The 23085-nt window shown below is 38.2% G+C and overlaps 2 protein-coding genes across 2 annotated transcripts; one reads left to right on the top strand and one right to left on the bottom strand.

Annotated features, from left to right (window-relative positions):
• The first annotated feature begins 530 nt into the window (after positions 1 to 530).
• Positions 531 to 13813, top strand: nbn (nibrin). The gene is made up of 16 exons (XM_026285070.1): positions 531 to 689; positions 1921 to 2042; positions 2869 to 2996; positions 3336 to 3495; positions 3615 to 3718; positions 3846 to 3963; positions 5691 to 5881; positions 6384 to 6481; positions 6720 to 6858; positions 7228 to 7569; positions 8290 to 8944; positions 9064 to 9126; positions 9287 to 9448; positions 9551 to 9664; positions 10674 to 10723; positions 13549 to 13813. Exons 1-16 carry the CDS (start codon positions 659 to 661, stop codon positions 13577 to 13579), a joined length of 2508 nt encoding a protein of 835 aa, XP_026140855.1. The 5' UTR covers positions 531 to 658; the 3' UTR covers positions 13580 to 13813.
• Positions 13814 to 13950: 137 nt separating this feature from the next.
• osgin2 (oxidative stress induced growth inhibitor family member 2) lies at positions 13951 to 22788 on the bottom strand. The gene is made up of 6 exons (XM_026285071.1): positions 22547 to 22788; positions 19325 to 19417; positions 19066 to 19202; positions 18756 to 18947; positions 18372 to 18463; positions 13951 to 17406 (listed from the first exon to the last, which is right to left on the bottom strand). Exons 2-6 carry the CDS (start codon positions 19389 to 19391, stop codon positions 16125 to 16127), a joined length of 1770 nt encoding a protein of 589 aa, XP_026140856.1. The 5' UTR covers positions 19392 to 19417; positions 22547 to 22788; the 3' UTR covers positions 13951 to 16124.
• Between the last annotated feature and the right edge of the window lie 297 nt (positions 22789 to 23085).

The following is a 23085-nucleotide window of genomic DNA, read 5'->3' as shown; positions in this document are numbered from 1 at the left end:
TTTTAAGTAAAAGTCATTGGTAAGAAGTAGTGTCTGATTTGTGAATACATTGCTCTTCTAAATCTTTTAAATGAATCCGGTTGAACTGGTTTACTCCTGCTGAATCTAGAAGTTGGGCGGAACCAGGATTTCACAAGACAGAAAGAAATGCAGACAGAAATTCGATTTAACTGATTTATTGTTACCTTTTAATATACCCTGTGCTGAACGAAATGTTCACAAATCACTGTTTAAAAGTGATTAAAAGTATAATGAAATGCAATGTGTGCCAGTGTGAAATGAGAATGACGTAATTACGCCAGGGCGCAGACGAAGAATCTGTTCTTTACAACGAACGACTCGAAAGAACCGATTCGCTGAAATGAATTGAGAGTTGAACCTCTCGTTTAGTGCAAGTTAGTACTTTATATTATTTTTATTTAATTTTTTTTCATTTTACTTACGTTATTGTGTGTTTATTATTTGGATATTTCGTGGGTGCAGACGTTTCTCTGTGGTCAGATTTTTGTTTTTTAAGTTAGTACTTTTATTTTGAAACTGAAGTTTCTTACGACGCACATGAAGATGTAAATGCTGCGCGCCAGTTCGGACAGTCCAGTCACAGCCACATTATAACATTCGATAACTATTGAGTCGATAGTAAGCGACAAGTGTTGGAATGTGGAAACTGCAGTCAACCGAGTCTGGAGGTAATGTTTACTGTGCAAAATGAGTCGGTTATTGATTGTTTTAGTGTACTGCGGCAGTAACGTTACGTTTCGTATAATCCAGATCAACTGTAAAGTAATAACAGTGCTGTTGTAATGTATCCCTACTTAACGTTTACATACAGCGTTTCTGTTTAGGGGAACGACAATCCTTGGCCTTTTCTAAGGCTTTAACTGAGTCACAAATCGTCCATTTCTTTATTTAAACAGTGTTTTATACTGTAACTGTTGTCATTCATGGAGAGGTTGAATACATCATTACTGTGTTAGGCTGTGTCATGACATTCAGCACGCTAACATCAGATTTTACTAGGTAAGGTAAGTTAGTGAGTGTTTGGTTGGTTTGTTCCTGGTCACGATTCTAGCTTGAGTTGAAATTTCTTTTTTTTTTTTCAGTAAGACCCAGTAGAAATGTTAGATAAACAGTAATCTATTTTTATAATGCAAATCAACCAGATTTAATATTCAGAACAGGCCTCTTGGTTTAACCTTGTCACAAATGTCACCACTGACATTTTACATTTATTGTGATCATGTTTTACTATAAAAGACAGATGGCCCACACACACACACACACACACCCACACACCCACACACATGAATTAAAACTGGTCAGTTACATATTTTAAACTAATTTAAAAAACGTATACATTTTAAACCCATAATTGACCTAATTTAATTCAAATTAATTAAGTTTGGGTTGATGCAATGTTGCTAAATAATGCATTAATACAATTGCTCTATATGTAAATAATATTGATGCACACATCCTCATGCTCACACACATTCTGCAACTTTGAATCACTTAAACCAAGTCTGAAAAAGAGCTTGATATTCTACCTCTTGTATTACATACACTGACATGTTAAGGCAAAGTGAAAAATTTTGATGAATTTAAGGACTTTATGAAAAGAAAAAGAAAAATCGCACTCATTTACCTACCCTCATGTTGTTATTGCTTTCTTTCTGCTGTGGAACAGAAAATAACATATTTTGAAGAATATTTTAACCAAGCCGTTTCCCATTGACTTAGAAGTGTAGAGATGTTCACATGAAATCAACACTGTTTTTTAATAATATTTATTGGCCAATTTTGTCTTATAATAATAGAAGATTAATAAATCAATTCCGCAAATTTCCAGGAATTATTATCTGTTTATGTTGGGATTCTTTAATGCATTCCATGTTTTTTTTTTTGTTTTTTTTTCTGAAGGGGAAAGTATCGGTCTGCTGCCGGGTCAGGAGTATGTGGTCGGCCGCAAGAACTGTGAGATCTTGCTGTCCAATGATCAGTCCATCAGCCGTGTGCACGCCAGCCTCACCGTCACTGAGCAGGTGAGTAACTCTACTCCTGAGCATCTCTATATCATGTTGCCTGAGAAACAAAATGAAGCAAAAACTTAGAAATAAGAAGCAAAGACTTATGTTGCTTAAGACTTCCTCAAAGGCATTGCTGTGGAAAGACATTTATTTATAGTTTTTTATTATTTTACTGATTACTTCGATCATGTGCGTCATTATTTCCCTTCCTCAATTTTACTTTGAATACAGTAAGTCATTCATGCTGTGAAAATACTTGTTAAAATTCAGGATGCAAAAAATTATATTGGTATTTTACTAATAACATCTTGGAAAGTTCTGAAAAAAGTCAAAACTGAGAATATTGAACATGCTATTAGGAATCTTTTAGTTCAATATACAATTATAGAGTAAATCTGAATTTTTGAGTCTGTTACACAGCTCTGTGTTGTAAATTTTGACCACTTGATGGAAAAAATGCTAATATGCTTTTTTAAAATCCAAATGATTCAAATGAAAAGGTAGCTTCAGTTATTCACTGTATTTTGAAGTACTGACTATAATGAGTCCATGCATATTCATTATTGCAATATACCATATTACCAAATAAAACCACACATATCTAGTTAAAGCTATTAAACTTGTTAATCCTGACACTATCAAATTACTAATCAAGCAATTCTGTCAACTTTATTTATTCTTAAGATGGTATTGCAGTCTGTAAATGAGCGTTTGCAGGTATCATGCTCTAGATGGCCCTGTTTCCTTCACTGCTGTAATTTGGATGAATTATCATAAGTTCATAGTGGCTTCTCATCCAACTAGCTGACAGGGTGTTTTCTTGTTTTTATGCTGTTGGCAGGCGGTCACTCTAAAAGACAGCTCTAAATATGGCACTTTCATCAATGGTGAGAAGCTTGCGACTGGTTCCACAAAGATGCTGCAGACAGGAGACAAAATCACATTTGGAGTCTTTCAGAGCAAGTTCAGGTTTGTACGTGTAACTACGCATTCCTGTGTGTCATGTGAGGATGCTTTAGAAGCAGTTTATAGTGGTAAAGGAATGGTTGAGCCAATAATAATAATAAAAAAAGTATCCTCATGTTGTTCTAAAAACTTGTGGCATTATTTTAGTGCAATACAAACGAAGAACATTTTAATTATGTACTGGTCATTTTTAGTTTTTTACTACAATGAATGACTCTTGACATTCACAGATCTTACATAGTTGCTCTCATTTCTCCGTGTGTGTGTTTTAGCATAGTTTAGATATTCACAATTTATATTTTAAGAAGCTGATAATAATAACCACCCCTTTTCCTCACTCAGTTTGGTGAAAGAGTGTGTCGTGGTGTGTTCCTCATGTGTCGATAATGAAGGGAAAGCATCCCTCTCTCAAGATTTGCGCTCTATTGGGGGGCGACTTGTCAACACTTGGACATTTGACTGCACTCACCTCGTCATGCCCACAGTAAAGGTCACCATAAAGGTCAGGAAACCATTGACCACTTCAGCATATCATCTGATCCTGGAGTTATCTGATTAACTGCCAATGAACCTTAACGGTACACTTAAACATCTGCTGAATCGTTGTCTCTCTCTTTGCAGACAATCTGTGCATTGCTGTGCTGTCGGCCCATAGTGAATCCTGAATTCTTCAGTGCATTTAGCAAAGCTGTGCAGCAGAAGCTGCCGCTGCCTAAAGCTGAGAAGTATGGAGTGTCTCTTTCTCTCTCATTCACAGTTGCTTGCTCTATTTCATCTAAATAGCAGTAAGTTAATGCCAGTATTCTGAATAGACATTTTAGATGAGATGTTGCTGTGTTTTGTGTTGATCAGATTTAGGCCTCAGATTGATGAGCCCAGTCTGGCTAAAGAGGATGTTGATCTGACTGCACGACCTGAGAGAAAGAGCCTCTTCAAGGGGAAAACTTTTCTGTTTTTGAACTCAAAACAGGCAAGAGGGCATTCTTTTATATTACTACTAAAATGGTAATTTATACCATCACTTTACATTGACATTAGGACGGACTCCAAGTTTTTATTTATTTATTATTATTTAATAATACTTTTATTCAGGTAGTTGCTAACTGGGCAAAGATTTCTTATTTCAAATAAATACTGTGTTTTTATTTTTTTAGTTTATAACGATCAAATAATCCTGAATAAAATGCATCTTGGTGTCCAGAAAATATTACGCAACACGATTTCTGAAGGATCATGTGACTGAAGACTAGAGCAATGGCTTCAGAAAATATAGCCATCACCGGAAAAAATTCTGTTTTAAAAATAATATACAAATAGAAAGCAGGTATTTTAAATCAAAATAATATTTCACATTACTATCGTTTTTACTTTATTTTTTTGATCCAATGAGTGCAGCCTTTGTGAGCATAAGAGAATTCAAAAATATTAAAAATAAAATTACAGACCCCATATTTTTTAACTGTGTTGTAAATATAAATGACAAAACGTAGATACATAGTACAATACATGGAACACACCGCATACAATAAATACAGTAATATGCTAAGTAGTTATAGTATAATGTTGCTTAATTTTCATGAAAAAAAAAAAAACTCCATGATCCCAAAGTAGGCTTTATGTTGTTTTTGTTTAATTTTGGAATGCAATCCTAAGGCATACTGTCTTCTAGAGCAGGATGTATGAGCTGGTTTGTCTGTTGGCAGCTCACTAAGATGTGGTCTGTTCCACTAAATCCAAAGGAGTCCAAAGGATTGTGACATTGTTCTCTTTACTTTCATATTCCTCATCACGTCACATGGCCAGTTATTATATAAGACAGAGATGTTATCTTTGAACCCAAATCTGTGCAGAAGGTTTTTTTTTTTCAACCCTCCCACAAACTGCTGCAGCTGTGTTTCAGACTCTAAGACGTCTTCATCTTTGTTGACTTTATTTGTCCTGCAGTATTATCAGTTACAGGCACACTGACCTTTCTTAACTATTTCATGTATTCTTTATCTTTGATCTGAGAAGTTAAAGTTAGACATGGCATCAGGTCTTTAATCATTAGGCCGTTATATACAGTGAAAAAGTTGGATGTCACATAGGAGTTCCTCCATGCTGTTTTATATTAATCAGGAAGTGTAAAACAGTCTAATCAGCTCAGAGGAAGAGCAGACCATGAGAAGTTGAACAGCTGGGATATTCTCTGTAACCAGCAGGCTCATTTGTGAGTGAATGAAGCTACAGCAGTGCAAGGAGGTCACATCGTCATTCTTTTCTTGTGTCTTTTGAGTGTTTGATTTTTAGTAAATCAAGTTCAACTTGTTTTATTTCAGATTTTAGTTTAAACTTAGGGTTTTTCACCATCTAATAAAATATTTTTTGGTTTGCCTGTTACATAAAAACATTTTTCTTTTATTTAAAACAAAACAAAAAAGTAAGTAAATAAAAATAAAAGCCAGACTGTACAGAAAAAAAAAAAAACTTGTTTCGGGTTAATGATGGACATGCACATATCTCCCAAGAATCTTGAGTGGAACAAATTAAAAGCTCTTACCATTTTTTCCCTTCTTTTTTAATAGCCAGTAGGATTCAGTTACTTCAATTTAGAAACTTGCAGTTTCATTTTCTATCATGCTGATTTTTGTAATTAGGTTAAAGAAATATTCACTATAATCCGAGCTGTTATCACTGATGTTTTGTGTATCTTTTCAGATGAAGCGTTTGAGTCAGGCGGTGAGTTGTGGAGGTGGGGTGAGCCAGCTTTTGGACGAGGGCTCTTTGCCCATTTCACTCTTGGAGTCAGGCAGCACCTGTGTGGTGGACATGACATCAGGGAACTCCCAGGCTCTGATCCCTCCAGCCTTCAAGAAGTGGGGGGATTCTGTGGCCCAGATTCTGCACAGGTGTGTGTGTGTGTATCTTTGCTCATGCCCAGTATTTTCTGTCAGTTCAGACAGCTGTACTGATTGTTCTGAGCATTGAGTAATACAGTGAAGCTGGTGTTTAGTTTGTGCATATAGTCAGGTCTTAAATTGGGCCAGAGCAGTCCGTAACAGTACTCCACAAAAAAAAAGGAAAAAAAAAAGTAGAACAAATTATCACCATTTGTTTGATGATTGGTTGATTCTATTGTGTATGCAAATGTGTTTAGGTTTTGTTTGTGGCAGAATGCACATTTCTGCTGCATTAGTACAAGAATGCTTATTTCTTAAAAAATATTAAATCTATTTTATCAAATAGAATAAATTATACATATGTATAGTATAAAATGTACACGTTATTTTGCATTTATTATGGAAAAATATATTTAATGTTTTGCTTATGTTTTGTTTTAGAGCTATCCGAGTATTACTGCAGGAATCAATAAATTCTGTCTTTTCTAAATGTTTTATCTTTTTCACATAGAAAAGGCTTGCGCTTTATCACTGAATCTGAGATTGGATTGGCTGCCATTCATGTCAATAATAAAACATACTGCAATCCCTGCTGTTCTATGCAATCTGGTGGGTTTACACACACTTACACACACATCCGGTGTAGATGGACTGTTCTAGGTCATTACTCTTTCTTAGTACTGTGTTCAGTGTTAATAATGAGTGCATAACAATTACTATGATGACTATTCACATGATGACTGATTGTACTTTAAAAAAATATGTTTTAAGTGTCCTTATTGATCCTTACATGGCAGCGTCTCTGAACAACTCGACACATGAATAATTTCTCCTCCCTTCCTCACAGAATCAGTGAAAGTGAAACCCGTCATAGCTGCAGCAACGCTTTCTCAGAGCACTGCTGTCGATGAGACGGCACTCGCGGCACCTTCCCAGAATATCACAGCCTATGTGGTCAACACTGAACTCTCTCAGGACCAGAGCAGGTAGAAATCTGTACAGTGGATCTTACAGAATAGCTTTCTTAGGTGGTGGACACCTAAGAAAAAGCAAACAAACTATAATCTCCATACAACTACCTCAAAACAGCAATCACACATTTTTATTGGTACAATTTTATCAGAGTGCTTTTTGTGTTTTGAAATGAGCTAAACTGCTACTTTTAGTTTATATGTATGATATATCTCGGAGTTATGTATTTGCAAGCGAGACAACAGAAACACTTTTGCTATGAGTAGAGTAATCCATTAGTTCAATGTTGTTGTTTTTTAAAGCCAATCAATACACAGACCACATCATTTCTTCTACATTTAGTGATATCAGTCAGTGCAAGTAGTCATTGTTCACATTTGCAGGGTGGTTACAAGTGGGATCAATACAGTTGGTGAGACTCCAGAGAAGACACTCTCCAAACACAAGGAATCCACACTGTCAGCAGCAAACAAACCCGCATCCTTCGGCCCAGAAGCTTCCACTACTCGCATTGTCAATGAAACAGTGATGTCATCTGCAAGCTTCAGCGTGGTTGAACCCGAGAAGAGGATGAAGAAAAGTTCTGCTTCCTCTGGCAGGGGGCGAGTTGATCCTGAAGGTTCTGTGAAATTGACAGCACCTCCGAATGCCAGCACCACACTAAAACGGTCTCCCCAGAAACAGACAGCCCTCACAAACTTCTTCCAGCCTGCCGGCAAGAAAAGGCAAGTCTAATGCCACTCTACATCACGTAAGCTTTAAAGAAAAAAAAAACATATACTATTTGAAACTTTCTATTTTGATATATTTTAAAATGTAATATTTTCCTGTAAAGGCTAAGCTGAATTTTCTGCAGCCATTACTCCAGTCTTCAGGTTCCTTCAGACATCATTCTAATATGCTGATTTGGTGCTCAATAAATATTTCTTCTTATTATCACTGTTGAAAACAGTTACATATTTCCGTGAAAATGTGATACTGTCTTTTCCCCTTGGGAGACTGGAATTCTTGAATGTTTAAAAAAAAAGTTATTTAGTAACATTATGAATGTCTTTACTGACATCCTTAATGCATCCTTGGTGAATAAAAATATTTATTACTTACTGACCCCAAACTTTTAACCAGTAGTGTAAGATACGTGAAGCACACACATCTAAAGCTGATACAGCTGCTCAAGTAGAATAAGCGTTTGTAGTGAGATTTAAAATGAATAGTTTTATTTATTTATTCAAAATTTTAACATTTTTTTTTCTTTATTAATATAAATATATAATGGCACTGAAAAGTGACATACAAAATGATGCATAAAAAGTCATGAAATCAGATAAAAGCAATACCAGGAGAACAGGGTCATGTGACAATATTTGTAGTAGAAATGTGCAGGATGTGGGACTTTAGTCACCGTTTTATTAAGATTTATGAAATAAATTTGTTTATGGTGGCAGGCCACGTGAAGACGGTGCCAATTCTGTCCAGTCAGATGCCAAACTCTCCAGAAAAGACAGTGAGGTTAAAGAAGATGAGATCCAGCAAAGTTCCTCTGCCAGTAGATCTCACAAAACCTCACATACAGCCCAAAACCAGCACAGCTCAGTGTCACGATCTGAGTTCAGTGCCAGTCTGGTTCAGGCTTGTGGGTCCAGTCAAAGCTCTGGCAGCAAGAAGAGAAAGGAACCAGAGCAAGACTCCCCATTGGCCCCCGAGAAACCTGCAGAAGTCGCTGATTTGGATATGTCACTTGAAGAGCTCGAGTCCTTAATGTCCGATGAAATGGATGAGCCTCTGCAGTCCGCAGCTAATAAAAAACAATGTCTTGAGCCAGGAACGAACAACAGAATCAATAACCCACAATTAACGAAACAGCAAGAGGACACTGAGTCCAAAAGCAGAAAAAGCTCAAAGAACCAGCAAAGCAGTGCCAACAATATTCAGAACTTGCAGTTGGACAGAACAGTCCCGGCTGCAACAAATCAAGGCTCTGAGAGGCCATCAAAGAGGTCATCCAATCAAACGCCAGATCTGGAAGCGCAGAGTTCAGCAAAGAAGGGGAAAAGACCAGAACTTGAAGATGTCAAAGAAGAGGAAGTGTCATTTGTTGTGGTACAAAGACAGCCATAATTTTGTTATTTATATATGTGTGTTTTTGTATATGTTTTATATTATATCTTGTCTGTTTTTAATCAGTAGAACAGCTAGTTCCTTGTTTGTTTGCCTTTCAGAATTCAAGGACCAAAAATGGCATTTCACAGCATTGTGAGCCTGCAGTCCAACAGGAAATGCAGGTGAGAGGTTTTAACACAGCTGCTGGTTGTGAGTCACGTTGACCTACACTACCTAAAATATCTTTTCAAGGTTTCAGAAAGGTCATGATCACTATGTTTAATTCCCTCTATGGTTCCCACTTGAGTACAATAACAAAGTAAAATCTCTGTTCTTCTGAAGGCTTCAACCTCTAAATCTGAATCTGCGAATGACCCTGAACTGCCCAGAAGGCTCCTACAGGTTCAGTTCATGTCCCTGACTGTGAGCACCTCTTCCAGATCAAGACCCGGTCCACTGCAGACCCATGACCCTAATGACAAGAATGTGAAAAGGTTCCGCAAGGTTAGAGGATGCACACTTCAGTGATGCACTGTTTGTTTATCTCTTTATGTGTCATTTTGAATGGCTGTTGGTTGATGTACATGTATCTGTGTGCGTGTGTAGAAAAATGTCCCTGGATTTAATGGGCTGCCCAACATTATCGGAGGCTCGGATCTGGTGGCTTACAATCGCAGTAAGAACTCTGAACTGGAGGAATGGCTCAGACAGGCAGCAGAGGTGAGAGACCATGGAAACAAGGAAAGTGGTTGGGGAGGGTTGTATCTTATATTTACATCATCAGCCTGATATAAGTTATGTATGTGCACATAAATGAATTGAACACTAGTAACGGTACGGTTTTTTTATATTGTTACAATAAAATCTTTCAACTGAATTTTCTATTCATCAAAGAATCCTGGAAGAAAAATGAATCCCGGTTTCCACTAAAATGTTAAGCAGCACAACTCAAATCAACATATTAGAATGATTTCTGTAGGATCATGTGATGCTAAAGACTGAACTCATGGCTGCTGAACATTCAGTTTTGCCGTTAAGAGGAATAAACTACATCTCAAAATGTATTAAAGTACAAGTAATAATATTCCACAATATTGCTGTTTTTACTGTATTTTTAATGAAAGAAACTCAGCCTTGGTGAGAATAAGAGACTTATTTAAAAAATATCCTTTTTTTAAGAGCATTAGAGAATTCTTTTAAAAAAGAAACGTTGATTCATTTCTAAATAATAGATTTCCTCACTGAACCCCACTGTATTTGTGTGATCTTTTCCCTTAATGTTGTAGCTTTCACATAACTATTGTGATTTGTGTGGAATGTTAAGGACCCTAGATAGTGGGTTGAACATCAACAATGATAGCAGTGACTTCTTTTTTTCGGAAAGCTAAAAGCAACAAATAGAAGAACGACTGCGTTGTCTTTCACATGCAATGGATGCAAAACTGAAACCTGTAAACCTGCACCGACCATCCACCCTTCTTTTGTCTATTGCACTTCATTTTTCATATTTTAGTGGTATTTCTAACTCTTAATCAAAATGGGCCATGTGAATATGAGGAAGTTTTCCTTTAAAATGTAGACTAGCAGTGACTTCATCTAACTCCAGTGCATTCACCTCTGATGAAAATGCTCACATACTAGTTGTTGCTGACCCTTGACATGTTGAATGCTGTTATGAACACAGGATTTGTGTTCTCATATCTGGCATTCTTTCTTTTTTTTTCTTTAGGAGGAAAAACGGAATGAACGGGAGGAGATTTTGGGAGATGATTTGTTCAGGTATGCAGTTTGTGTACTTTTGCATGAAGTAGGGCATAAATGGGTAAATGAAGGGAATGGATCAAAAGGCCAGAATGGACTGAATCGAATACAGTGACGTCAGCACTTTTAATGCTCATTTGAACGCTGACTGATCTTGTTTGATCCCTGTACAATTCTCATCCTCATCCAGACACTCACCACCTGCCTAAACTAACAATACATTCAACAAGACACTGACCTTTAACCCCAGAAAATCAAGGCTTACAATGAGGCAGTAACTTTTGTGAGGGCTTAGTCTGCATTGGACTGGCTGAGACCGGTTTCTGTTATGCACTGAGGCGGGCAGGACAGAGAGACGTCTGGTTCCCAGTATCGTGTCTGGTTTTGAATCTTCTGTCAAACAGGTGCTCAGATATTTTGGTGGTAGACTTGCACAGCTTTGACATGCCAGTATTCTGACTTTGTAAAGCTCCACTCGACCGCAGCAAGTTTCTTTCTTAAAGTTAAGCACACTTTTTATTAACTGAATTCATGAACTCATCAGCTGTGTGATTTGGCTGTTGATGAGCTGCTGGGCCTGATCCACCAGTGTCACGGCATCACGCATGAGTTCTTGAAGGGGGGGCTTTCTCCTTTTAGCAGATCCTTCATTTTCATAGAGCACGCTTGGAAAGTATGACGTCAATGATTTCCCAACTGCATTTAAGTCATTGTTAACAGTTCAAGTCACACTGGGCTGCGAAGTCCTGTGGATATATCTAACAAGCTCCTGCTGTTTAAACACACAGTGATTAGGACAGAAAATACAGTAATGGTTTAAGTTAGTGGTCAGTGCCCTGTAAGAGAACTTCTTTAGTAGCTTCGCTTATATCAAAGATATTCTATCTCTATGAAGAATAATTAAACACATATCCAGACAGCAAACTTCCAAACACTGTTGTTGAAATATATTCCAGTCCACTCAAAAAGTTTGACACACACACAACACTGTTTGGAAGTTTGCATTTGGATATTGGTGTAGGTACTCTGAATAAAACGTAATCCTTAATGAATTCTTGTTTTTGGGGGAATGTACACATTTTTTAAGTAAAAAAAATAAAAATATTTATGTTTTGAGGGTCTGAAAACTCAAACTTTTGAAAACTGGTTTCAAAGTGCACGTTTTTAAAAACTATGCCGTTATTGTCTCTGTGTAAACTATAAAAAGGCAAATTTGTGAAAACAGTGCATCATGCACGTACGTATTACATGTTCATGTAGTATTTATTTACGTTGGCAACTACTGGCCTGGCATAAATAATGCTTTGTTTTAAAGGTCCCGTTTTTCGTGCTTTTTTGAAGCTTTAATTGTGTTTACAGTGTGCAATATAACATGTTCATGTTTAGCATGTAAAAAAACAGTATTTTTCACACAATTCACCTATCTGTATACCGCTGTTTTCACTGTCATAAAAACGGCTGATGACTTCCTTGTTCTATGAAGTCCCTCTTTCAGAAATATGTAAGGAGTTCTGATTGTGCCAGCTGTTCCTGTGTTGTGATTCGACACCAGCTTAGCGCAGGCTGAGATCCTGGTAACGCGATTGGACTAGTTTTGGACTAGTTTTGAGAAGCAAGTGAACAAACGCACCAACTTAAATAATAAAATACACTTACCGGTTGTGGTCCATAAACAACGCCTTCTCCAGACAAAGAGGGAACTGCTCCATTTTTCAAGAATAATCTTTGTGTGAATCCGGCATTAAACTGTTTGAGATTGAGAAAGTTGTCCTCAGCAAGCTGTCCTCAGCAAAATGTGCTGCACATAGTTTTACATGTGGATTATAATTTACGGGAACCGAGTTAAACAGAAATTGTAACCATTGATCTCTAAGTACAGCGTCCCTGGGAAGCCCAAACAAAGGTGATTGGACTCCTAGATGAAAATAACAGCGTTTCGACGACATGGGGACAAACACAAACGCAACTCTTCCTCTTCTCCGTCGGAGCGCAACAAGACCACGACCCTTTTTTTATGTGTTCCTTTGGGCGGAGGTTAGTCAAAAAACTGTTTTAGTGATGTCATTACTGCAGGAAGTAGAGGGTTGTAGTACAAACGGGTCGTTCGTTGTAGGCGAATTCTGTTAAATTAAATATCTCGCTTGGCATTGAACTTTGAGCTTTAGAATTTTACAGATATTATTTATACTCTAACAACAACATTACACACTAACTGAAGTTTAAAACATGGGATCACAAAGAACGGGACCTTTAAGTCATTTTTCGGTAGATCTAGGATTTACGCTCACAGAGGAAGAAGGTTTAGGTCATGTCAAGCACAGAATTGTTGCCTGGAGACTGAACCTGGCTAACGGGGGACTTTCAAGTGCTGCCATTTCTCCTGCCTAAGCAGAAAAACACACACTCGAGCCCTCAAATATACACACAGCCACGACCGTGCGATTTGTCCATCACAACTGTTTGATCTCTGAATCTGCTCAGCCAGTCATGCATGCAGTGGGAACATCACACAGAAAATAAAAAGAATGAAAAGAAAACACTACCTCTGTTTTTCCAACGTCTTGTCCACCTCCCTCCCTCCCCCAGGCTAATGAAGTGTCCCAGACATGTTTTATGGAAGGGGATGTCTGGTTTAATGACTTTTAAACAATGTCTGATTTTTACAGCATACCAGTTTGTATCAATTCGCTCAGTTATTCAATCATTCAGACACTGGTTACTTATTGTCACCGTAGGGCAGGAATGTTAAAAGCCTTTGTGGGAATGATGGTTGGTCTGTATAAATTTGATAGATTTGATTTTTGGTTGAATTTGTTTTTTTTTTCTCTCTCTTTTTCTCTTAGGTACAACCCTAGACTGGCAAAGAAAAAATAAAAGTTTGTAATGCTGCTATCTGTGAAAAGATGCAAAGCAAAACACTTTTCCATTTTTATGAGAGATTTATTGGTCTATAATAAAAAATACTCTGTACAAAATCCATATGTATATATTAAAAGTTGAAGTTTTACAAATTTGAGCAGTTGTATTTTGCCTCCACGCCAACAATACATCACCTTGTGAAGCAGCTTTGACTGTCCTGCATTTAATTAAAGGACTTTACTTCTCACAGCTCTGATTTGTCTTCTTATGGTTTTGGTTCCTTCAAGTGTACCTTCAAGTCTTTTGATGATATCTGCTTTCTAAAGTATCTGTCACTCCACACAAAGATTGCCTCAGCAGTCTAAACTTAGAATGGCTGAGGTGAAAACTTAACAATGCTAGCTCTTAAGTTATTTTAGTTAATATTTCAAAGCAATAAAACATTTATTTGGCACAGAGTATGAAGTAATATATTTCACCATTGAATACTGTGAAATACCTAGTCAAAATTTCTAAAACACAGCACATTGGATTAATCAAAAGTTTCTCTAATGCAGAACATTGTTTTATCTATTTTACTTAAAATTACCAGAATTAATAATAAACACCAAGAAAATGAAAAGGTACTGTATTTCAAAGGTTTGGCACTTGTTTTATGTTACAATGAAAGAGAAAGGTTGGCTCATTATTAGCTCATGAAGGTTTTTGAAATTTTGTGCATATTAATATACATTGTGCGTTAAATGGCATTTCACAGCAGAAACATTAAAGCAGACTGCAACATAATCTTTACAAACTACGCCTTCGGCTTAAAGGTGCCATAAAAATGCTTTGATACAGTATTTTAAATTGCTCTATGATGTCCCCAGACTGTGTATATGCAGTTTTATCTAAAAATAAATAGATCATTTTTTATAGCTTGTTGAAATGGCCACTTTTAGGGTATGAGCCAAAATGCATTGTTATTTGTGTTTGTCCCCTTTAAATAATAATGATAGGTAAAAATTGATAGCCTGAATGCACTGCAAGTCGCTTTAGATAAAAGCGTCTTCTTAAAGCATACATTTAATTGTAATTTTTAAATCTAAATGAAAATGAGCTGCTGTCCCTGCCTCCGGAGCTTTAAGAGGTCATGCTTGCAGGCATACCGGTGTTACACTTCACAATGCTTCCAAATGCAATTTTAACTACCACATCCCTATTTACGATCATTCTGGTAGCACATGAAGGCAGCATTAGTGGAAACGGGCATAGACAATGGTAGCTTTAGCAACAATAGCCTTACAGAGAGACAAGAAGCTATTTTGGAAAACAAAATTTGATGCGTGATGATTACTTTGTCAGTAGTCCGGATGTTTGCCCACAAAACATGAATATCGATCCCTCTTTCAGAAGCAATCTTTGCATAACTCCAACTGACCCTCATTTGTGAGGCAGTCCGGTGTAAAATGTTAGCTCAAAGTATAGGAATTTTCAGGGTTTTTTTTTTCTGTAACATATCCTTTGGAAATTTCCACCATGTCCTCAGTGGTCTATGGAGACTCCTATGTTCATTGGTGTATCACAACGCACAACACTTTTAATGGCTCTTCGGCAGCACTGACATGGTACCTCCAGCAGCTACAGCAAGAGAACAGTAATGGCAGACTGCAGCTTCTCACTCAAGGCTGTGTATATGTTAACAGGAAAGAGAGCATTACAAATGGGCAGGACTTTCACCGACTATGTCATCATAGTAGTGAGAAATCTGGAACTGCTAGTGTGGAGAGACTGATTATGAATTGTTGGGATTATAAAACAATGAGTGGGTGCATTTTTACCATTATAGGCTGGTTGTTTTCACACACTGCAGCCGCAGAACTGTGTTCAAACACCTAATAAAAGTGATTTTTGCATTGAATGGCACCTTTATGTCATCTGCTATTTTTGGTATTGCTTTCTTGTACTCATTAGTGGAAGCCTCCTTGACCTAACGTGTGTTCACACTGATAGAGATTATATCAGAGATTCTGAGCTGTTGGTGTTTAGTAGCCATTCCTACTTTGCTCTGTATCCAACTTCGTGACAAATCACTGTGCTTTCATTGGTAGTTGCTGCATCTTTTAGCTCTGCTAAACAGTAAATTCTCAACAGCAAGTCTGTTGCTTGTGACAAAATCTCTTAACAATGCTTGGTTGATTTGTTGCTACAAAACACTGTCAGTATGATAGGCCCTTTAGGCACTGCAATTATTACTGAAATATACGCTATCTATGATGTAGTATAATGTAAGAGCAGGTAACTTATTACAAACAACAAGGCCAATAACAGCATTTGAAAAAACAATAGGTGAAGGACACTCCATGACACTGACATATTGGCACATTATTCCTGGCCAGAAAAAACTTATTTTGTAAGTCAACATAAGACACCATTTTCCTCCGATCGTCTGCTCATTTTTATAAGTGTACTTTCTCTTGTAAGTTGTAGGAAAGTTGTAATTTAATTAGTATTCACTGCATACATATAAAAATGAGATGTATTCCAAGACTCACATCATGAGGGACCTTCTCTTGAAGCCTTAGACAAATCCTCCTCCCCCACTTCCTTCTCTTCCCCATCCTCCACACCCTTCTTCCTCTGTGATCAATTTCCTGTTCTTTTCAATCCTCTGTTTCAGCCTCTTGTGCAAACAGGTAGCAATACCAAGAGCACCGCCCTTTAAGAAACGTACAAAGTTGTCACCAACAAGGGGTCCCATGGCAAAGAGCCCAGGCTCAGCTTTGCACTCGAAGGTGTAAGGGTTTATGTCCATGGGATTCTGTCTGCAGGAAATTGGCCTACTGGGGTCCAAACCAAGGTACTGCCCTTGCTCCTTCAAGAAAAACAAGTTTGGATAGGTCCCGATAAGAACTAGCACCATAGAGACTTTGAAGACTCTAAGGACACCATTGGATCCCCTCATCACACAGTGCATGTCAGGCTGGAAGGAGAGCACACAGTGCTCAGGGAAGCTGGTGTAATCAGGGAACAATGATGGACTAGGAGCTGTGTGATTGGCAACAGGGGATGCTGGGTAAACTTGGGAACACATCATGTGGTAGACCCTGTGATATTCAGGATAAAGTGTCTTTGGCAACTGTTTGAAGATGAGACCCGGGTCATCAGCACGCTTGCGGAATGCATGCAACACAGAGACTTTATGGTTCAGGGCACACAGCACTGCATCGGCTGCACTAAGCCCTGCCCCCACTACCAGCACAGGGTCAGAGGAAGGGCCCAGTTTACCGTGACAGCTAACAGCTACCCCAAGGTCACGTACACTGTGGAACACATAAGGGAGATCCTCCCCCTCTACTCCCAGTCGAGCTGGAGAGTCAGATGCCCCTGTTGCTAAGACAACATTCTCTGCAAATAAGATAAAAGGGACATGAGTGTCACCATGGAGCTGCTGGTAGCCCCTGACCTCCCAGAGTCCTTGTGAAAGTGCATGGGAAACCCCAATACTCTCTTGCACTCTTTCTTTGCCTCTTTTATCTTCATCCTCCTCCCCAGTATCACTACTCCTACTGCTTTTCTCCATTCCATTTTGTAACTCATTGCTAAACCCATTTACCAATCCATTCTGACAATTCTCAGTGCTGTTCTTATTGCAATAATCAAACCCATTTTTCACAGCATTCAGCTGACCGTTGACTGTGTTCTTTTCATTCACGTGACTTTTTTCATGACTGCGGTGAAGTTTTTGAACAGAGGTGACATAGGTATTGTCCACAAAGTTCTTCTGGAGACCCATGAGCTTGACATAATTTTTGTAGTATGAAGAGATTTCATCTGGAGTGGCTCGATCATTGGACACCGACCTGTGAGAAAAGCCAATAACATACATAACCCATCCATCTCAGATCTTTCTTTGATGTTTGCAAAATTGGACCACATTTTCTACTTGAGAGGAATACATCCTCTTGATGTCTTCAAAAAACACTAATGTGTAAAAAACACATTTATGTGTCCAATCCTGCTAAACTAGGCCCACCTTCCTGCAGAATTTAGTTCCAACTCATTCTGACACACCTGTCTAAAGGTTTATAATAGTCCTGAAGAACTTGTCTGCTTCTGGAAGTTTAGGCTGCAGACTTGTTGCCTCACTGCCTTGTCGGGCAAGGACTCTGCGGGCAGGGTTTGCACTCGAAGGCACCTCATAAAGCTGATAGGTTTTTAAGGCAGCATAACAGTTTAATGATCTACAACATTATAGTGCAAACTATGGTGAAAAAAAGTAAATATTGAATTACTATATTAGAGACAAAGAGCATTTAGGCCATGCCCACACCTGGGGATTAAACAATCCAATGCTCTTCAGAGTCAATGGAGAGGATTGGATTGTTTTCCCTCTGGTGGAGGGGATTATGACGAATGTCGCTAGGTCTCCATGCAATTTGTTTTGCTATAAGTAACATCAAAAGTGGAAGAATTTGGTCAGGAACACATATATGCACAAACAGACCACAACCACAACATTCAGGCACCATCTTGATTTTTGGATTGTAGGATTCCAAAGGTCATGAAGGATACATCTATACAGCTTTCAAAAATAGATAAATTGAAGCATCTCAGGAGACATGAAGTAAAGCTGATTCCTACCTTTGAATGCATCCTTGCATGCATGCAGCATTTTCAGCTTTCAGACACAGCCCTTGACAAGCTGGTTCATGTGTGTTTAATTAGGTTTGGAACCAAATTTTGCAAGAATGAGGCTCTCCAGGAGCAGGACATGACACCACAGTACTATTAGAAGCTACCATCAGTTATCCTCCATAGTACATACCTCCTTTTGCCTGAGGTCAAATCTCTATAGTTGACTCCTGGTAACTCCATCCATATACCAAGACTAATGGTCAGCATTGAACCTTCCATTGCCTTGGAGACCAGAAAGAGTATATTTTGTCAGTGGAGGATATTTAGTAAAGAAATATTGTTAGGGTTGTAAATTCAGGTTTCTACACACAATAATGTAAACTGTCTTGTCTAACTAGTATATCAAAACTCTGACAACAATATTCTAACCTGAGATAGTAGGAAATTCTTAGCTATGCCATAGAAACTACTCAAAGCTAACATGGCAGTTCGAGAAGCTATTATTATTGAATCAGTTTTTCAGCTTGTACAGTTGTGAGAGGCATTGACCAACTATCTCAGAGAGGTCACTAACATGCCAAGCACCACCAGGTGTAGCTTTTCCCAAGATCAGATGAGGAATGTGATGTTTCTTTTCCATCCTCCACTGCAGTACAGAGGGGAACTCATAGCCCAAATCTGCATTTGGATGAAGGAGTGTGTCGAAGAGCACCGCCACAGGGTTTCCGGAACGCCCCTCTAAACCTTCGCAAAGAAACTCCAAATCCTACAAAAATACACACTGGTCAGCTTGTTTATTGAACATTTGACTAACATTTCTGATTTACTCCACAATATAGCTCTAGGTTAAACTTTGCAAGCTGTTTTGACACTCATCTTTTTACCTGTTCAGTGATGGAAAGCTGCTTGGCTTCCTGTAGTTTACGGAAGAGGATAGGGTTTGGGTGCACAGCCATTGGATCTAAATAAGGAGTATACCCACTCAAAAGGTACGACAAGCATATACCAGAAGGACCGTTACCTGTGAAGGGGAAAATTGGAGAGACTGAGGAATGTTATATTGGAATCAGGATTGGTTGATGCTGTGAATACCATTTTTTCAATAGTAATCAACCTGAATACATTTGCTCCTTGTTGACTCACCAATGATGACTACCGGCACAGTACGAGTACAGTCCCTTGGCACAGAACCTTCTTCTAACAGAGGCATAATGGCAGCCAGAATTAGAGCTGGCACTGATAAATACAAAATAAAAATAATTATATCTCTAAAGCTTAGCATATTACACTAAATCTATGTATGCAGGTATTTGCTAAAATTGCTTTTGTATAAAACATATTTGTTGTGATGTTTGCCTATTATCACTTGCCCTGAATATCTGAAGTTGATTCAAGAGGTCATATGATGCAATTTCAAGTTTTCCTTTCTGTTTTGGAGTGTTACAATCTTTTTATGAATAAATTAGATCCCTAAAGTTGCAAAGACTAAAGTCTCAAACTCAAAGAGATTTTAATAAAAGTTATTATTATCCCCGCACTCCTAAAATGTCATGTTTAAATACGCCCCCACATGTCTATGTCACTGCGTGAGAAAATTAGCATAACAGCGCCCAAATGTTTACGCAAAGAAAGAAGGCGTAACTTTGTTTTCCACTGTAGTATTGTTGTTGATGCCGCCGCTATGTTATGGAGACACTTTGTGTTTCATTGTGAAAGTGAAACTACTTTGTTTAGCATTCCAAAAGAGGTCACACCTAGAAATCAGTGGTCAAGTTGTATTAACAACACTTTCCCAGAACAGTTTAACCCAAATATTCAGATGTGTGCAACGCATTTTACGGAGGACTGTTTCCTGATCCTGGAAGAGTAGACTACAATGGCGTCTATGCACAAAGGCTGTTAATATAAAGTGGGGCAATTCCAATTTGCAAGGACAGTCTGGCGCTTCTGTCTCACTGTCTGTAAGTATGTTTTCATATTTAAAGAATTTGCCACTGTTGAGACAAAAGCGAGTTTTGAGCAATGTATAGTAGCACTTGTTGTTTTCTCGTTTCTCCGATCACAAATGCAGACATGGTTTTATGTTTACACGGCACAATACGCAACACGTAAAAAGACAGTATAAATCATTCTTCTCAGTAATTATGTCCTCACTGGATGCAACAAATGCCTCGTTTATAATAGGTTTTATTGGTTTGGTCTCATCGCTCTGGAACACAGCATCACAGTTTGGTAAGGGGCTTTACATTTGGTAACATGCTTAAGGTATTCGGCCAATCACAATGTACTGGAAAGCTGGCCCATCATGGACACCTCACTTTTCAGAATGATGAGCTTTGATAAAAATCGACGCATTTCAGAAAGGCGATCAATAATAAACAGTATGTGGAATATGTTTTAACCTTAAACCACATATACACATTGCATTACACCAAACACACAAAATAATGTTCATTTTAGCATATATTTTTAATGCACAACAAATAGATGGTAACAACTTGTGATACCCTGCAAATTATATTCAAAGTGTTTAAACTTTATTTTAGACTGTAGATAAGTTTGTCGTTGTTTTATTTTATTTTGATGTGTTGTACAAGCTATTTTTGTACATTAAAGTGTTGTAACCATAGAACCAAATTAACAGTAATTTCTCCCTCTTTGTCATATCTCATGTGCAAAAGGTCTTAATAACAAAAAAGTAATCAGCTATGTACACAAAGATAGCCTTGCTCAGACACAGTGTCCTGCTGAGCTAATGCTAGCATTAGCGCTGCCACTGCTTCCTGACAAAAGCAAATCATAATCAGTTTTATGGAGTGAGGCAGTGTTATCCGAGCACACTCATTGTCACGACCTGATGGGTGTAAATCCCCCCTGATTACACCTCAGTTCTGCCTGTAATCCATGCTGCCCCTGTTTATGTTTTCCAAAAAAGTGGGCTTGGCATGCTGACAGTAGGCACATTGCAGCCACCCATCACAACCTGTTTTTCTTTGACCCTGGTTGTTTACACTTTTCAGAGAGAGTGCGCAGAATTCCAGGCATAACCGGGAGTGAGGATGGTGGGACTGGGTTGTGGAAAGGGAGGAGGGGAGCGTTGGCAGGGATTGGAACTGGCATTTCCACCCCACTGCCCCATTTAACAGTCTCCAGACCACATTCACAAGGGGTACTCATATGAGCTGACTAGCCCCTTGTTTTTCCACACTCATTTCTCTGTTTTCAAAAGAGGCTAGATCCTCATACCATGTATTACACAGCTTGTTTCTGACTGGTCAATCACTGGATTCAGTGGTCAAATATTTCTGAATAATAAAAAACAGTATAATGACTGCTGATCCAGATTTCCTATCTGCGCTTGAGTTTTGATATTTTAAAGTTGTTGTTTTTTTGTTCTATTATAACTGCATTATCCCTTATTTATTTAACAAAGCCAGTGCCAATAAAAAAAAATTATGTTCCAGCTGGTTTAAGTTGTTGATAAAAGTATAATAAATAGAATTGAGAATTGTTGCTCTTTTGTGAGCATTTCCTCCATTATTGACATTAGAAATTCAAATCCCCATATTCAAGCTTTTTAAATTCTTAAGACCCTGTTTAATTATCTTTATCTATGATGGGAAACTAAAACATTAGTAACTGTGTGAATGTACAATACAAGTGTGTAGAGTTGTACAGCTAGATTTGTGTGTGTGTGTGTGTGTGTGTGTGTGTAGTCTAGACAGTGTTATCAGTCAGACTAGACTAGGTGGTATGTCAGTATGTATACAGACATGCACGTGTATCTGAAAGCACGTGTGTTTGCATGATGCATAAGGTAAACGCCCCCCAAATAGTAGATTCGCACTGAAAAGACAACGTCAAACAAGGCAACCGTTTAAAATAATTTCATTTTTGAACATTTTGAGCATTAGCCTATTCGAAATGCAATAACTTCAGACATCAACTAATGGTGTAACAAAGTTACCATGTAACCTGCTCTGAATATGCGCATCACAAGAACGTATATAGGCTAAATTAGTTTCTGGATTTATCTGTATGGCCTGTGTACATTCATAGACATGCACCATATCTGCACCTAGGGCTCATGTTGTTAACGGCACAAACATGGAAGGCTAGTTGTTTCAATTCTTCCAAGTAAAAGCTTAATTTTGCCTAGAGATAAAATGACAACAGTGGCTGTAACTTTATGCGGCCCGGTGTAGTGCTAAAACGCGTGTATAAACGAGAAGCTTTAGCTGAATATCAGAAACCAACATTGTGAAAATGATGTTTGATTTTAATCTGACACAAATTAGGTCACATCTACAGTCGCATGTACTGTTTGGAATATTATTGAAGACATTTATATAATAATGTCCTTACCTCCAAACGAAAAATCTTCAGATTCTCTGTTTTTTTCAGATACGCGTATCTCTAGAAGGCTCGGGATGCTGCACGCTGTATAAATAGTCCGTATCCCTAGTGGGAGGATCCACGCCGAGTCACAGGATGACACAGAATACTGATATCCTAAAGATGCTGCCGACTGTTTTCTGGGAAATCGCCGGATAATAAAGATGTACAAATGATGCTGAAGTTTGGAATAATATTTAAACGAGGTAACACGTCACTGAATCATTACGTTACTCCAGAGGCGCAGCGTGAAAAAGCTGCGAGGCTCCATCCAGCATCATCCACGCCTCGTGCCGCACCGGCAGGCATGCAGAGCGAGCCCAGATCCGCGGAGTCTGCCGCGCGCACATGGCATCAGAGAAATAACAGCACGCGCTTTTCTCGTTAAAAGGGAGGAAACTCAATCGATCGATCGTTACTCGATATGCGCTTCAGCTATACAAAATTACATTGTCGGTGCATGTTTATTTGGCTTAATAATAGCAAAAGTGCCTTTTATATAGTTTTAT

The sequence above is a fragment of the Carassius auratus genome, chromosome 16, assembly GCF_003368295.1.
Source record: "Carassius auratus strain Wakin chromosome 16, ASM336829v1, whole genome shotgun sequence".
Taxonomy (NCBI): Eukaryota; Metazoa; Chordata; class Actinopteri; order Cypriniformes; family Cyprinidae; genus Carassius; species Carassius auratus.
This window is presented reverse-complemented; position numbering and strand designations above follow the sequence as displayed.